The sequence below is a fragment of the Tupaia chinensis genome, unplaced genomic scaffold (assembly GCF_000334495.1).
Source record: "Tupaia chinensis unplaced genomic scaffold, TupChi_1.0 Scaffold000133_1, whole genome shotgun sequence".
Classification (NCBI taxonomy): domain Eukaryota; kingdom Metazoa; phylum Chordata; class Mammalia; order Scandentia; family Tupaiidae; genus Tupaia; species Tupaia belangeri.
In genome coordinates, this window is record NW_006159602.1 from 274,389 (window position 1) to 292,673 (window position 18,285).

General features: G+C 35.9%; 1 protein-coding gene across 1 annotated transcript in view; it reads left to right on the plus strand.

The window, feature by feature from the left end:
* The window catches only part of CUNH14orf39 (chromosome unknown C14orf39 homolog), a 62,694-nt gene that overhangs the window by 37,026 nt on the left and 7,383 nt on the right, over nt 1-18,285 (plus strand). Inside the window, exons 10-16 of the mRNA XM_006144813.1 lie at nt 867-991; nt 1,933-2,006; nt 9,563-9,648; nt 9,739-9,797; nt 14,708-14,769; nt 15,746-15,927; nt 18,057-18,195. Coding sequence (XP_006144875.1) covers nt 867-991; nt 1,933-2,006; nt 9,563-9,648; nt 9,739-9,797; nt 14,708-14,769; nt 15,746-15,927; nt 18,057-18,195 — 727 coding nt within the window. The remainder of the gene's footprint in view (nt 1-866; nt 992-1,932; nt 2,007-9,562; nt 9,649-9,738; nt 9,798-14,707; nt 14,770-15,745; nt 15,928-18,056; nt 18,196-18,285) is intronic.

An 18,285-nucleotide genomic window follows, 5' to 3' on the forward strand; every position in this document is an offset into this window, starting at 1 on the left:
GCCACGCCACAATCCCTTCTCCTCCATTCTCCTCTCGGGATCTTGGGCACGCACACATATGCGCCCGATGTGAGTTTTTAAGCCACCGGGTCTGGGATGCGAACCGCGGTTGACTACGTGGGAGTCCAGCGACATAGTCATTACGCTTACTGCTGGTCCCCTGTTAAATTCTTTAGGACACAGTTTCATTATCTACAAAATGATTAATTTTAACTATATACAATAAATCCTTCCTTGTCCATAATTTAGCTTTCTGTGGTTATAGTTACTCTCAGTACAGTAAATTAAGATATCTTAAAGAGAGTGACAGAGACCACATACACATAATTTTTATTATAGTATATTGTCATTTTATTATTAGTTATTGTTGTTAACTGCATACTGTGCCTAATTTATAAATTAAAGTTTATCATAATTTGCATGTAGATAAAAAGCAAAGTATATATAAAGTTCACTACTATTTGTGGATTCCTGAATCTGATAGGGGTCTTGTAATGTATCTCCCACAGATGAAGAGGAACTACTATAATAGTTGTACAGTCCTTATACTTTAAAAAAAATATTCTTTTTAGATATTTTTGCTATAGGGTATATGTGATCTCTAGAGAGATAGATAGAAAGTGAAAAATCAACTTGCAGTGGGATAGTCATGCTGCAGTTCAGTCTCCTTCATTCTTCTCTCAGGATTTTGGACACACGTGCACTCTAGTCCAGCATGAGTTTCAGACCGTCTGGTCCGGGAGTCAAACTGTGGTCCACCTTGTGGGAGTACAACGCCTTAACCGCTATACCACCTGCTGGCCCAAAATATGTAATTAAAAAAAAAAACTTACTTTATATTTAATGTAATTCACTCTTCTCTTTAGAATTTTTGAAAAAGATGAATATATGTTGAATAAAACCCTTCAAGGCAGTCAATTACTTCTTCCTTATGAATCTAAGAAATTAGTAAGATCAACAAAGATGCATTCTTCAGAACCAAGAATTATAAGTATAGTATCTGTTTATTATTCTAAAACTTTGATTTTTTGCAAACACATAAACACATAGAATTTTAATTATTATTTGGTATAAGTAAGAACATATACTGAAGACCTATAGACTCAGAAAAGTACTCCTTTAAATCTTTCTGAGAGAAAAAGTTTGTCCCTTGTGCCTAATAAATATTCTGGTGTGGTTATGCAGCTATCAGAGGATGTTGAATAATTACTTTTTTTTCCTGTTTTTTTCTCTTTTTGAGAGAGAGATTTTTGCTATAGGGCACAAACATTCGCCAGAGAGACAGAAACAGAAAGCAAGAAATCACCCCCGAGGGAGGATGGCCATGCTGCAGTCCCTTCTCCTCTGTTCTCCTCTTGGGACCTTAGGAATGCATGCATATGAACCCGGCATGAGTTTTAAGCCACTGGGTCTGGAACTCAAACTGCTGTCAACTACATGGGAGTCCAGTGACATAACCATTGTGTCATCTGGTTGGCACCAATAATTTTTGGCTAGTGCCAATAATTACATATTTTTCATTTGAGGAGTTGTTTTAACTTGGTGACTTAAGGAGGTAGCAGATTTGTATTAGTATTTGTACTTGGTTACTGAGATATTTGAATCATGTTTCATTCACAAGGTATGCACGTTAGATGAACTATATTGTATTAAATCAACTACATTGGCTGTTTTTTTTTTGTTTATCACCACTCTATCTTCTTGGTTACCCATTATAAAGGTGTAGTTTTGCTGGTTGGTCATTTCACATCCATAGTTATTGTAATAATTATTTTGTAGTGAGAAATTGAGAGTTTTAAAATAATTTCATAATTCTAGAAGTTAAATATGTAGCCTTGATTTTTCTAAATTATAAGGTTAGGATAAATGTTGGAGATGATGTTTGATTCTGTCTCCAGAATTGATTTGAAGTAGCACTATTTAATAATCTAGATAAAAGAGAAGGAAGTTCTGTGAAGCAGTTGAAGCCTGCCAACGCTGACATCAGACAAAAAGAAAATACACAGGTAAATATTTCTTTTTTAATAAATACTCGATTGCATTAAATGAGTTATGAATCTACTACACTTAGGATTCAGAGGGATGTGTGTGTGTGTGTGTGTGTGTGTGTGTATTATAATAATAATAAGTAAACCATTAGTACAAACTTAGAGTCTAAAAATTTTAAAAGAGTTTCCACATGGCATTCTGAACATATATCGAAACCTATTATCTTACTCCTAAAAATAACAGAGATGATATTTTAAAATATCAAGCCTGTACCTAGTAGACCTAAATTTAAGAAATCTCTGAAGGAGAACAGAATTAGATTAAAGATGGAAATTGTAGTCCAGATTTGCATAGGATAATACTGTTTTATAAAGCAAAGATTTGGGGACAATGAATAGGGTAACTGGTTGGATTACCTCAATGAGAGTTTACTTAACCCCGGTTCATCCACATCCACTCTGCCTTGGTCAGGTATCTGAATGAGATGACTGTCCCCAGGTAGAAGTAATGAGCAGAAGAGTTGGGTGAGAGAGACAGGCAGGGGGGTCTTTTTTTTTTTTTTTTTTAAATAATTATTTTATTTAACTTTATTTATTTTTAATTTGACCAGAGAGACAGAGACAGAGAGCAAGCAAGTGAGAGAGAAAATTGAGAAAGGAAGCCACCAGGTCTGGGACTTGAACCATGGCTGGCTATGTGGGAGTGCAGTGCCCCCAACCACCATGCTGCCTGCTGGCCCCCCAGGCAGGTGATTCTTGATGCCCATGAAGAATAAGGATCATTTCACCTAAAAAGCTAGAGTCACACATTTTTGCTTTCCCTGTCTTCCTGAAAGTAGTCCAGAGGGGAATCTTCAGTGAACAATGTAATCATTCTTCCATTAATTCATAGTTAATACAGATATAGTGTAGTGGTGAATGCAGTAATAAGTAAAACTTAAGCCTAAATATGTATGAATTATATTTAAAAAAATCTGATACTAAACTCCAGGTGATATCAATATGGGGTAAGGGTGGAAAAATAAATGAAGAAAACAGAAGTTTACTGAATTTCTTTTTTAAATATATAAGGGTAACCACAGAAGAGAAATGGATATGTAATTTTAAAAAGCAGAAGGAAAAAATAGAAGAAAATTTAGTCAATCAAATTCATAGGTTACACTTTTATGGGAATGACTATAGCCATTTTTATAAAGAGTAAGAGTTTTATAAAAGAAATAAATATAGTACTTGAAAAAAAAAAGAAAAGAAAGCATTGTAAACAGAAAAGAGATAATATGCCAGAAATAGTGTTGAGCAAATTAATTAATCATAGAAAGTGTGACTGGGTTAACACCCTATTGAAAGAGAGGTATTTTCATGAGATATGTAAACAAAACACAGTTATATATCATTAGAACAGTTGAAACAACTTGACAAATGGCTGAAAATAAAGGGGTGGACAAGTATTTAGGCAAATAGATGCAAACAGAAACAAAGCAAGTATAACAATGTTATAAAAAAATAAGAGTTCAAGATGAAAGATATTTAAAAGGGTAAATATATTTCATTTTTAAAATGTATACATGTTTCTTGTTCTATTTCTTACCCTCTGCCATTTCCCATCCTCTTCCCACCCTGTCTCTGGTTTTTACAGTTGCTTTCCATTCCTTTATTCTTTCCCACATTGTATTGATTCACAAAATATCTTTTTTTTAAATAATTATTTTATTTATTTATTTATTTATTTATTCATTCATTTATTTCTTAATTTGACCAGAGAGAGACAGAGGGTGAGAGTGAGAGAGAAAGGAAGTGGGAAAGCAAGCCACCAGATTCAGGACTCGAACCCTGGTCGGCCATGTAGGAGTGTCCAGCGCCTTAACCACCACACCACCTGCTGGTCCCACAAAATATCTTAATTAATCTAAATACTTTCCATAGTAAGTTCAGCTGATATATACATATCTGTGAACAAAAGCTAACTTTAGGCATGAAATAGAATGAATATACTATAAAATAGCACATAGCTGAGGCTGTATAGCTTACTGTGGTTACCAAATAGGTATTTTAAAAAATACACTTTTTAATTTCAAGAATGGCAGTTTTAGCTTTAATAAATCAAAATAAAAAAATGTTAAAAGAACTTTGCTTTATACTTAAAGCCAGGAAACAGGTTAGGATTCTGTTTGAATAGTAGGTACATAGACCTGTCCACAACTTAAAAGACAAAACTCCTTAACACTGGAAAACAAAGCATAGAAAGTAATGTTTTGGTCAAAAGTCATAAAATTCTATTTCACCAGTTCAGTCTCATGTACCTTATCTTCTGCTGTGGTCCAATCTCTCCATTTAAATTTGGAAGATAGCATTCAACTCTGTACTTGTCCTTACCATTAAGCTGGCCATTTTTAGTTGTTTTAGAACTCTTATTTCTGTGTGTCTCACTTTAGTTTTCCTGGGATAGCACTCCCTTCAGAACCTCTTGGAGAGCTGGTCTGGTGTTGGTAAATCCTTTCAGATTTTGTTTATCTAAGAATGTTTTGTCTTCTCTTCCCATATGAAGGATAATCTTGCTGGTTATAATATTCTTGGTTGAAATTGTTTATCACTGAACACTTTGAATATATTTTCCCATTCTTTCCTTGCTCGCATTGTTTCTGATGAGAGGTCTGCTGTTAGCCTGATGGAATATCCCTTGTAGGTAACATGACATTTTTCTCTTGCCAGTCTTAGTATCTTGTCTTTGTGGTTTTGGTCAATCTGACTATAATGTGTCTTGGAGAAGATCATCTTGGGTTGATCTTATTTGGGATCCTTTGTATTTCTTGGGTCTGGATCTTTGAATGCCTCTCTAGCTTTGGGAAGTTTTCTTACAGGATTTCATGGAATAGATTGTCAATGCTCTTATTAGTCACTTCACCTTCTAAGATACTGATTATCTGGATGTTTGGATGTTTAATGGTACCTAGTATTTATCGTATATTATTCTCATTTTTGGGGGCTATTTTCTCGGTCTTCATGGTGGATTTTACTAGTCCAGCGATTCTGTCTTCTACATCTGAGATTCGATTTTCTGTATGATCTAGTCTCCTTTTAGTACTTTCAAAGGAGATTTTGACTTCCTGTATTATAGACTTCAGCTCCAACAGTTCCATTTGACTCTTTTTTATGGTATGTATTTCCTCTTTCAGCTCTTGCAAGAAATTTCTCACCTCCTGGGACTCATTGGTTTTTATCTTCCTTTCTTCCATCTCTGTTAGTTTTGTCATTATGAATACTATAAATTCTTTATCAGACATTTCCTTGATTTCCACTGTACTGTCTGTGGATGAAGAGGAGTTATTCTTTCTTTAGGGCGTGAAGTATTTTCTTGGTTTTGCATATTTCTTGTGATCCTGTGGTGATTTCTAGTCATCTGATGGATTATCCGTTTCTTCCCAAACTCTAGAAGATCAATCTGAGCAATCAGAGGCACACAGGAGAATGTGGTCTGCAAACTCTTTGGCATTGCTTTTTTCTTCCTTTGTTAACACAGATTTGCTGGGGTCCAGCCTCGCCGGGGGTGGGTTGACTCATCGGAGGCGGTGCAGGTGAACAGAATTAGGCTAAAACATTAATACTTTTTAGCATGTTTTTAGCTGGCTACAGTCAGAGCAAAAAACTCCAGACTGCAGCCCCGTGGCTATTAAGACATGCGTATTTATTGAGGGATGTTTAGGAAGTAAGGAGGGTGAGGGGTAGTAAAAAATTTACTTAAGGAACAGGGTATACAAAGCATGGAAACAATAATTATAAAACATGCTGTTTGTCTTGTCCGATTAGGTAAAAATCAATCACAGTTTTTAGGATGAGGAAGTCCATTTGTCTGTTGTATCTTTTTCTTAGATCTTGATTACTGGGAAGGGTGTTTTGAAGAGGGGACTTGCAGGATGTTTGATAGTCTCAGTCCTGGGCCAGGGCAGTAACACAGATTCAGTGGGAGTTGAAGAATATGAGGACCCAAATAGTATTCAGATTTGGCAACTTTTCACTTAGACTTGTCTAGATAGTAGGTGGAAGCTGAGCAGCAAAGTCATGATATAAAAGAAAAAGGATAAGAAAATAGAGGAAAAAATGCATAAAGCAAACAGAACGTTATGTATTTGTTCATTATAAAAAGCAAAAAATGAAAACTGTGCTGCGCACAAGCACTGCACAAAATCAAAGAAATAGAGGAGGGATTGGCCATATGTCTATTCCCCATGAGGAGTACTTTCTCACTTTCTCTCTCTTTCTCTGGTGAGCACCCATGCTCTTCAGTAAATTTTTAAAAATTAAAGTATGGGACCAGCATGTGGCATAATGGTTAAGGTGCTGGACTCCCATATGGTCAACCGTTGTTCGAGTTTTAGACCTAGCAGCTTGAAACTCAGGCTGGGCATATATGAGTGCATGCCCAAAACTCCAAGAGAAGAATGGAGGAGAAGGGATTGTGGCCTGGGCATTCACATAGGGGGTAATTTCTTGCTTTCTGTCTCTCTGTCTCCCCAGTGAGTGCATGTGCCTTATAGCAATCTCCTCCCCTACAAAAAAATTAAAAGGTGTTATCTTGACTAATTTTAAAAAATTGCTGTCTTCACTTACTATAATATTAAAAAATGGAATCTAAACAAAAAGATAGCCCTACTCTAAAAAATTAGTTGACTGAGGAAAGAGACATTCACATGTTTTCAAATTACTTTGGGTTATAGAAATTAAAATATAATTTATGAACTATTTAATAGAATACTAAGAACCAAAACCTGTAAAACGTAGCTAAATTGGTCCTCAGAATGAAATTTACACTTGAATACATGTATTAGAAAATAAAAAAGATTGGGGGCCAGCAGGTGACACAGAGGTTAAGGAGGCTGGATCCCACATGGCCAACTGCAGTTTGAGTCCCAGAACCAGGAGCTTGAAAAATATGCAGGGTACCTGTACATGTGTACCCAAAATCCAGAGAGGAGAATGGAGATGGAATTGTGACATGACCATCAACCCCTACCCTGGGTGATGATTTTTCATTTCCCTCTCTCTCTCTTTCTCTGTCTCTCTCTGTGTCTCTACAGTGAGTACATGTGCCCTATAAACTAAGGGGGAAAAAAAAGAAAGAAAAGGAGAAAAATTGAAAGCAGATTAGCTGCGTTTTTGTTTGTTTGTTTTGCTGTAGGACACATGTATTTACTGGAGAGAGACAGTGAGTGTGTGGGGCAGAAGAGTGAAAAATTACCCTCCATAGAGGATGGTGACACCAAATCCCTTCTTCCATTATCCTCTCAGTATTTTGAGCATGTACACATGTGCACCTGGTGTGCTTTTCAAGCCTCTGGGTTCGAGACTTGAACCACACAGTTGGCCATGTGAGATCCAGCCACCTTAACCACCACACCACCCACTGGTCCCAAATTAACTGAACTTTCAACTCAAGAAGTATGAGAAAGTGGAGATTAATAAAGAAAAATGGCCCATTCAGGTAATGTGTGCTGCTAAGATGCTGTGTTCTACAGGCTGGGATCACATGGGAGGCTCTGGTTTGATTTCCAGTCTAATTTAAAGGTTGGGTGTGGTGGCATGAACCTGTACTCCCAGTAATATGGGAAGCCCAAGACAGAAGGATTGCAAGTTCAAGGATCGCCTGGGCAACACAAGACCTTGTATAAAAGAAGGGCTGCGTATGGTGGTGCATGATTATAGTTCCAGCTGACAATCTAAGGCTGGAAGATGTCATGGGAAGACCCAGTTTTATGAATAAATAAGCTAGAAATTAATGAAATAAAAAAGTTGGGAACCAGCAGTTAGCGTAATGGCTACGTCACTGGACTCCCACATAGTTGACCGTGGTTCGCATCCCGGACCCGGTGGCTTAAAACTCATGCCGGGCACATGTGCGTGTGTGCCCAAGATCCTGAGAGGAGTAATGGAGGAGAAGGGATTGTGGCGTGACCATCCCCCCTGGGGGGTGATTTCTCGCTTTCTATCTCTCTGTCTCTCTCTGTCTGGCGAGCGCACGTGCCCTATAGCGAAAACCTCTCAAAAAAAAAAAAAGAAAAAGAAAAAGAAAAAGAAAAAAAAAAGTTGAGTTTGTCAGTATAATCAACCTTCTCTGTAGAGAAGGCCAGAGTTTGTATGGTAGGTCAACCTGAACACTTCAGGTGCACTTGTGTATGTCTGTGATCCTGGCTAACTGGGAGGGAAGGCTGTGAGATCATAGTGTAGCAAGACTGTGTCAAGTGTATCTCCCTCAATAAATAAATAAATTGTAAATAACAGAGCAAAAGTCAAATTCTTTGAGAATCTTAAACTTTTTTTTTGTTTCTCAACATTTGACTTAATTTTAAATTTTATTTCATTTTAAATTTTTTCCTTTATTATTTTTCATTTAATCGTATGTAAATATATATATTTTTAAAGGAGATTTTTGTTATAGAGCACATGTGCTTTCTAGAGAGACAGAAAGCCCACAATAGTCCCTTCTCCTCCATTCTCCTCCCAGGATTTTGGGCACGCACACACATATACCTTGCATGAGATTTAAGCTGCTGGGTCCAGGATTCAAACCACAGTTGACTATGTGTGAGTTCAGCGAAGTATCTATTACACCATCTGCTGGTCCCAATCATTATATATCTTTACAGCTATATACTGCATATTAGTCCAGTCAAATATATTGTCATTCACATTATCCTTCCATTTTTGTGTTCGTTAAATGTTTTGCTTTTTTCCCTCCCTCCCTCTCCCTTCATCATCCACCCTCCTCCCATACTGTCTCTAGTATCCACAGTTACTCCCTATGCTTTTATACCTTCCGATCTTTCAATTTCTGCTACAGAGTACAAACATTTGGTATGCCTCTCTTTCATAGTCTGTCTTGCTTTACTTAGCATTAAATCGTCCATATTCATCCACTTTCTGTCAAATGCTAGAGTCTCATAGTTTTTTATAGTTGAGTAGTATTCTGTAGTGTATATGTGCCATGCTTTCTCAATTCATTAATCTGTTCTTGGACATTTGGGTTGATCCCGTGTCTTAGCAATTGTGAATCATGCCACAATTAATATGGGTGGGTAAATGTTTTTCCAACTGTATATTCCTACCTTTTGGGTACATATCCAGGGGTGGAATTGCTGGATCGTATGATAGTTCTATTTGTAGATTTCTGAGGAGCCACTATATTGTTCTCCACAAGAGACAACCATTAGAATGGGAGAATATATTTGCAAACTTTGCCTCAGATAAGGGACCGATAACCAGAATATACAGGGAACTCAAGCAGCTTACCCACAAAAAATAATGTAATGAAAAGATGGGCAAGTGAGCTGAACAAACAACTCTTCAGTGAAGACATATGAGCAGCCAAAAAGCATATGAAAAAACGCTCAACATTCTTTATCCTAAAGGTGATGCAAAATGACTTAATTTTTTGTATGTAGTGGTTTCAACTAATGTTTGTAGTTGTTGATATTGATGATGACAAGGAGAGGGTGAAAATGAGAGAGTCCTGAGTAGCTATGTCAAGCAAAAAGTTTGCTTGTTTGCGTAGCAAGTTATAATGCATAATTTCTTTCTTTCAGGTGTTTAATGACTCTGTTGTGAATAACCATTCAAAATGTTCACATGTTACAGCTATTAAAAGTTCACAAAATTTTATGCAATTAAGGTAATTAAAAATAAGAAAATGCCTTAATTTCTGAAATAATTTATGAATATCAATGTAAAATAATAAAAAATTGTATTCATTACATTTTAGATTGTTAACTCCACAGAAACAATCAAATTGCAATCAGTGGTTTGAAAAAGGAGATACAGGTATTTGCTATTTGTATTTTTCCTAAAAAGTAGAGATAAAAAAATACATTAGGTTTTTGTACTATTCATATAAATAATTTGGGTTCTTTGCATAATTTATTCTTAATGCCTGGCTTTAAAATACATTTCCCCCTAAATAGAAAACAAATATAGTTCATTGTGGAAAATTTCTAAAATAAAGAGAAATACAAAGGAAACAAAAATACCACCACCCAGGCATAACTGACACCATACATACTGGTATATATTAATTTATTCTTTTTCCTAATGCATACTTATATTTTGTTCTACCCCCTCCCCCAATATTTGAAGCATACTATCTATATAATTTTGTATCTTTCCTCCTACTTAATATACTATTGAGGTTATTTCTCTGTGCCATAAATAGATTCTATTTGTATTGACTATATAATATTCCATTGGGTGTATATGCCATAATTTATTCAGCCATTCTCTTATGTTAGCATTTTTATTGTTTCCAGTATTTTTTTTGCTATTATATATAATGCCACTATATTCTTTTGCATTAATCTTTTACTATCTTGGACTGTTTTATTTGAATAAAATTATAGAAGAGTCACAGACTATATATATATTAGTTTATTATCTTCAAATTAATTAGTTGTTGAAACTTTGGCACACCATGAAAAATAATAATTTTCTCTCCCTCTTTCTGTGTGTGTGTGTGTGTGTGTGTGTGTGTGTGTGTATACATACATATTGGGTTGTTGGAAAAGTCATGATGTATTTTTGCATAGAAAAATACATCATGAATTTTCTGAAGACTGTATATATACACACAGACATACACAAATACACATATAGGTGTATAAGTGAGTGTATTACTTATGACATATCCTACACACATACATACATATTTTGATAACCCAGTAATGCATAACAATTATTCTGTTTATTATACAACGTAAGTCTTCACCTCTTGTCTGTCTGGTTGCTATTTATTTTTTTAAAAAGGTTTTTGCTATAAGGCGCGTGTGCTCGCCAGAGAGACAGAGAGAGACAGAGAGATAGAAAGCGAGAAATCGCCCCCCAGGGGAGATGGTCACACCGCAGTCCCTTCTCTTCCATTCTCCTCTTGGGATCTTGGGCACGCACACACACGCTCCTGGCATGAGTTTAAGCCACTGGGTCCAGGACTCGAACCACGGTTGACTACATGGGAGTCCAGTGATACAGCCATTATGCTAACTGCTGGTGCCTGTCTGATTTTTTAAGAACTATTTGTTTGATTTTATTAATGATTATTTTTAAATTTGACCAGAGAGAGATAGAGAGTGAAAGTGAGAAAGTAAGTCTCCATGTCCAGGACTCAAACTGTGGTTAGCTATGTGGGAGTTCAGCACCTCAACCATTGTGCCTCCTGCTGCCCCCCCCCCCATGTCTGATTACTATTGTTTTAAAGTTTCAAAGTTCTTTATCCTGAAGGCATGAAAATTCTTTAAATACGTGCTACTCAAAATAGTATACGTATATTTATATAAATATATTATGAGTCTATTTCTTTCTTACAGGATTCACCTAACATAATATGCTTATTTTGGCACACCTCAATGTTCTATCTGCATTTTCTTTCTTGTTTTTTGGAGAATTTTTTGCTATAGGGCACGTGCGCTTGCCAGAAAGACAGAGATAGACAGACAGACAGAAAGCGAGAAATCACTCCCCGGGGGGGATGACCACACTGCAATCCCTTCTTCTCCATTCTCTTCTCAGGATCTTGGGCACGCATGCACATGTGCCTGGCGTGAGTTTAAGCCACCAGGTCAGGGACTCGAACCACGGTTGACTATATGGGAGTCTAGCGACATAGCTATTACTCCAACTGCTGGTCCATCTCTCTGCATTTTCTATGAGAAAAAAATTTATCTTACCTAAAGAGCTCATCTGTTCCACTTTATAATCCTTCATATATGCCAAACCAATAGAATATTAGACAGAGAAGAGTAGTTAATGTCTAGAAATAATATACCCTGATATAGATACATGGAGAAATATGTATATCTGGTATAGTGCTCCTATTGTTGAGCGTATATAGTGAGGCTTCATACTTAAGAAGGTATACAATTATTTTGCAAGATAAAAAGACCTTTAAGCAATCTCCAAATTTGTCTTTTTGAAGAAATTAGTATGTGGTGAAAAATAATATTTATGACTTAAAGCAAGAGGCAAAAACTACAAAGATTTCAGAAGATCAGATAGAAAATCCTTTCCTATCGTGCCTTCAAGATAGGAAAGGATTTATTAAAACAGAATTTAAAAGCCCAATCATTAAAAAAATCAATAATTTTGGCTATATTAAAATTTAGAATTTCTGTTAAAAAAGATACCATTTAAAACAAAAGTGCAGGGTCAGCAGGTCATGTAGTGGATGTGTCACTGGACTCCCACATGGTCAACAGTGGTTTGAATACCTGACTTGGTGACTTGAAAATCATGCCAGCAACATGTACATGTATGTTCAAACTCCGGAGAGGAGAATGGAGGAGAAGGGACTGTGGTATGGCCATCCCCCTGGAGGATGATTCCTTACTTTCCCTTTCTCTGTCTTGCTCCTGTCTTGTGAGCACACGTGCCCTATAGCAAAAATCTTTTTTTTTTTTAAAGTGTAAGGCAGTTTAACAAGCAAGAATTTCTATTTTTAGTACATAAGACTATCAAAAACTATCAAAAGAGTAGTTTCCAAATATGTTAAAAACTTCTGCTATCAAGAACAAAAAAGCAGGGACCAGCAGTTAGCGTAATGGCTATGTCGCTGTACTCCCATGTAATTGACCGCGGTTCGAGTCCCTAACCCGATGGCTTAAACTCACGCTGGGCACGTGTGCGTGTGCACCCAAGATCCCAAGAGGAGAATGGAGGGGAAGGGATTGCGGTGTGGTCATCCCCCCTGGGGGGTGATTTCCTGCTGTCTCTGTCTCTGTCTGTCTGGCGAGCGCACGCGCCCTATAGCAAAAACCTCTCCAAAAAAAAGAAAAAAAAAAAAGACAATCCAATTAGAAATACATGTAAAATGCATGAATAGACACTTCAAAAACAGGAAACTCTTATGGTGGATTAAATATATGAAAATGTTTTCAGCAAATCAGGGAACTACCAAATAAAACCACAGTGAGATACCATTACACATCCAATCACATTTGCAAAATTTGGAAAGTCTGAGAGTACCAAGTATTTTTATAAAACTTTTGCCATAGAGCACATGCACTCAACAGAGAGAGGGAAAGAATTCCCCAAGGAGAGTGGGCATGTTGCAGTCCCTTTTCCTCCATTCCTACCCCCTTTTGGGATTTTGGGCACACGCATATACGCAGATTATTCTCAAGTCACTGGGTATAGGACTCAAACTGCACAGTTGGCTATGTGGGATTCAGCTGCCTTAACCACAATGCCATGGGATGGCCCAGACAGTGCTAAGCATTGATGAGAATATAGGACAATAGGAATGCTCATAAATTTTGGGAGGAACTACCATTAATCAATAACTGGATATCCATACCATACCTAAATTATAATTGGAACTAATTTTGTCTGAAGAAATTGAATGATTTTCTGGAAGTAGTTCAGAATGACTAGTTGTCACAACAAAAATTGATACAACCCAAATTTGGTAACTGGCAAAAATGGGAGATCCATTGCAATTCTACTCCCTAGATATATTCCTGGAAATATATAAAGACATACATACAAAATACATGTAAAATTTTTTTCTTAACATCAGTGTTTATAATAACCTCAAGCAGAGGTATCCTCAATGCCCATTTACAATAGAATGGATAGATACATTATGTTGGGTTTATATAATGGAATTCTTTTACCTCAGTTAGAATAAGAATACTATGGCTAGATTCAAGAATATGTGTGAATCACAAAAGTCAGGATAGTAATTACTTCTGTGGATTACAATCCCACATGGAGAATGTAGGATTTTTTAAAATGTTCATGATCTATTTCTTTGCTTGGGTGGTGGTTATATGGGTATTCTCCTTATAATTTTGTTTGTTAAACTTTTAAAATATGCTTTTTTTTCTTATCTGTTATGTATTGGGTCAAGCCATATGAAATTGCCATTAAAAAACAAATTGCTGGAGCCAGCAGATGGCATAGTAATTTAAGGGTGCTTAATTCCTACATGTTTGAGTCCTGGACCAGGTGGCTTGCTTTCTCACTTTCTGTCTCTTCTCTCTCACTCTGTCCCTCTTTGGTAAAATGTTAATTAATTAATTAGTTAATTAATTAGTTCTTTTTAAAAAATTGCCAGGGTATGTGTACACTTACCAGTTGAAGGGGATCGGGGTGAAAGGGGAGCAGGCAGCAGGGCAGGGAAGAAAGCACCCCCTATGAGGAATGGTTACTGCAATCTCTTTTCCACTTCTTCCTCCTTTCAAGATTTGCCTATGCATGCACCTGCGACTATAATGTTTTTCAAGCCACTGGTTCAGGACTCAACTGCATGGTTGGCCATGTGGGATTCTGCCACTTTAACCACCAGGCCATGGGATGACTCGAAAATGTCCATTTTGGTAGGTTTAAAACAGTGAAATATTGGCTATCTTGGGACCAGCAGGTAGCATGGAGGCTAAGGAGGCTGAATCTCCCATGGCCTACTACAGGGTTCAAGTCCTGGACCTGCAGTTTGAAAATCATGCCAGGTACATGTACATGTGTGCCCAATATCCCAAAAGGAAAACGGAAGACAAGGGACTGTGGCATGACCATCTCCCCCAGGGAATGATTTCTCACATTCCGTTTTTCTGTCTCTCTCTGGTGAACACATGTACCCTATAGCAAAACTAAAAAAAGAAATAAAAGGCAATTTCATATGGTTGACCTAATGTTTGTTTTACAATAAAATTGCAAAAAGAGGAAAATAGTTTATTCTCATGTAACAGATGCTGAGTGTGGAAATAAGGGGACAGTAAGACAATTAAGAGAAGGAAAATGTACTTCACAAGTAAGTCAAATGTTTGGATTCTAAGCAAAATATTCTAATTTAACATAGTCTATGTACATTTAAGTTTCATGGTTAATACAATGAAGATTGTTTATGTGAGATGCTATTAACTTGGTAATCAGACTTTTAGGGAGTTATGGGTTCTAGTTTTCAGATTTCAGAAGTTAATATAATGGCTATGTCGCTGGACTCCCTTTGGTAAGATTAAGTGGTTTGCCATATCAATTTAGGACCACTTGTTCTCATAAAAACATTTTGAAGGTATTTTTAAATAGTGCAAAGCTTTAATAGTGATAGATGTAGACAAAGAGTATCAGACTTATACCGTCTATTAAGGTTAAAACAAGAGAAACACCATCCTAGTATTCTGCTGTAAAGAAATATAGATAATAAGTGCATTTTAAATTTTGGCAGAAGGACCCAAATTTTTTCTGCAGTGGGATTTTGTATAAGAAGCATATTTGAGAAATACCTCCAGTTTAGAACGTCATATAAAGGAAAATTAGTCTTCAGGTTCTCAATCTTTGTAGAAAAATTAGTATAATGAATTTAGAAAAGCAGAAAAGTACAAAAAAGCATATAAACCATCAAGAGCAACATTGCTTAAAAATAAATTTTTTCCCTTTCAAAGAGGTAGTATACAATTCTTTACCCAGAGCATAATGTAGAAATTAAAAAAATCATTCCTGATTATTTTTCTTCACTTTAGTATGTTCCAATTATTTATTTTTTCAGGTTGGGGTGCAGAAAATAGAGCTGGGGAGAAAAAAATATATATAATTAAAAATAATTATTTTTGTAATTTTGAATATGTATGTTTTAGTATCATTTTCTAAAATTCTTATTTATTTTTTTCCATGAAATGATAATATTATAGATTAATATGGTGTTTTCTTTCTCACACATTTTTATATATGTAATTTTATTGATGTGGTAACATTCATTTTTATAGTATTCTGTTACTCTGAATTTGCAGGTTGTATATGCAGAACACTTTGGGAAGCCAATAGGAAATAATAGCACTGAAGGAGAAAGAGAAGGGGCTGAAAATTTTCCACAAACTCCTGAAATTCCTATATTTTTAAGAAATCCTGAACCTGTGAAAACACCTGAGTCTTTGGAGAAGATACAGTTTCCTAAAACTCCTTCATTTGAAATGTAGGACTTTAATGAATTATTATTAAATTATCTATATGTTGAGTTATATAAATAATTGATAGGAGTAGTAAAATGTTTAGTACCTGTAACTTTTAAAAAATATTATTTTGTTACTATTTTTTATATTTTCTGTAGGGCACATACACTCAGCAGAGAGAGAGAGAGAGAGAGAGAGAGAGAGAGAGAAAGTGAGAACGCAAGCCTCCAGGTCTGGCTCTCAAACTGCTGTCGACCATGCATGAGTCCAGTGTCTGAACCAGCACCCCACCTGCTGGCCCCCTAGTACCTGTAACTAAAAAGTTTCAAAGGAGGGGCCAGCAGATGGCCTGGTGGTTAAAGGCACTGGACCTCCCACATGGTCAGCCATGGTTTGAGTCCCAGATTTGGTTGCTTCCTTTCTCACTTCATTCTCTCTCTGGTAAAATTGAGAAATAATGATAATAAATAAAGTTTTTTAAAAAGTTTCAAAGGAGAGATTAGTATATTAAACTTAGAGGTATTCATTACCCTATTTGAACTATTATTAATGTTTTGCTGCTGTTCTTGTTTTATAGACTCCCTCCCATTTCCTACAACATTTAACTGAAGATGGCATAGATCCTGAATACTTATCCAGTGCAATAATAATATTTAGATTTGAGATGTTCCAAAGGATAAAAACAATTAGGAAAATTTAAAAATTTCAAGCTAAAAACCTCTTATATGGTAGATTGTAGACTCATGGAATAGTTTACCTGTAGTCAAGTCGTTTTTAGTGCCTAAAGCAAGAGTTGCCATTCTGTTGTGTAACCTCTTTAGGCATAAGTGTGGCAGCATGATTATTAATTTTGGAAACCACAGATTTATAATTTACAACCACAAAAATTGTGCTACATCTTAACCTTTTGGTTTAGTTCAGTCTCTTCCTTGAGGTTCTTCTAAAACATGTTAGTAGACCAACAGATGGTGTAATAGTTACATTGCTGGACTCCCACATAGCCAAGCATGGTTTGAGTTCCAGACCTGGAGGCTTGAAACTCACACTAGCCACGTGTACATGTGTGTCCAAAATCCTGAGAGGAGATTGGAGGAGAATAGGTTGTGGCATGGCCATGCCCTGTGGGGAATAATTTCTTGCTTTCTGTCTCTGTTTCTATCTCTCTGACAAGTGCACACACCCTATAGCAAAAATCTCTCTAAAAATAAGTCAAACAGATTTCACTTCATCAAGAATCTCTCACCTATGTTTCACTTCTGTATTTTAAATTGCATGTATGAATGTCATGCTATTGTTAAGCATATCATGTTCAAACTGGAATTAATTATGAAATATACGAACTGTAAGAGAATGTGAGATCATATTTTAAAACCTCTCAGCATGGATGAAAAAGCTATGATCTATAAAGTTAAGTGACTTATTCATGGTCTTAGTTATAGCAATATCATCAGAATTCTATAATATTAAAAAAACTTATTAAGCACTATGTCAAGCCTGTCCTAGGCATTTTATAAGTATTTCTCATTTAATATTCACAAAGAGATATAGGTATGTTATTATCCTTATTTTATAGATGAGAAATCAGAATCATGGCTTCAGCCACCACACCAACTGTTGACCCCTTCTTTATGCACTTTCTAATGGCTGACTCCTTATCAAAACTGAAATCTTAGGCCTTGCTTTTAAGGTCTCAAAGATGGTATAGTGTTAGGGTTAAGATTTTGGACTTCAAATTAGGATTGCAGCAATCAAGTACTAACGTTAGCACTTACTCTTTTGAGCAAATAATTTAACCTCTCTTTGCTTCAAAATCCTGTACTATAAACTGGATTGATAGTAATAGTACCTATTTCATAGAGTTATTGTGAAGAATAGGTAAGTTATACCTATGAAAGTACCTAGAGTAGAGCCTGACAGTATTATTTTTAGTAAGTATTCAAAATTGTTATTTGAAATAAAATTTTCTACTTTAATGTTATTCTCCACCCCAAAGCATCCTTCTTGCATAAATTTGTCACTTCAATAACTGCTTCCTACCTTTCTGTACTGTGTTTACTTTCATCTTCATATCATTGGTTATGGTGTTTACCAGTCTGTAGTGTTTAATAATGGATTTTAAACATTTTGATTATTTTTTATTTCTCCATAACAGAAATAGAAATGCAGGAACTGAAACTCAAACACAAAAGGAATCTCCTGGATTTTCTTTTCTTATGAGTTGTACTTCTAGATCACCTGGATTGAATTTATTTGATTCCTCTGTATTTGATTCAGAAAGCTCATCAGATCAGGTATTAAGACAAGTTGAAATTTTATTTCTAAAAACTGCACACTGGCACTTGAAGTACTGTTATATTTTTAGTACGGAATGACCTGGGGAA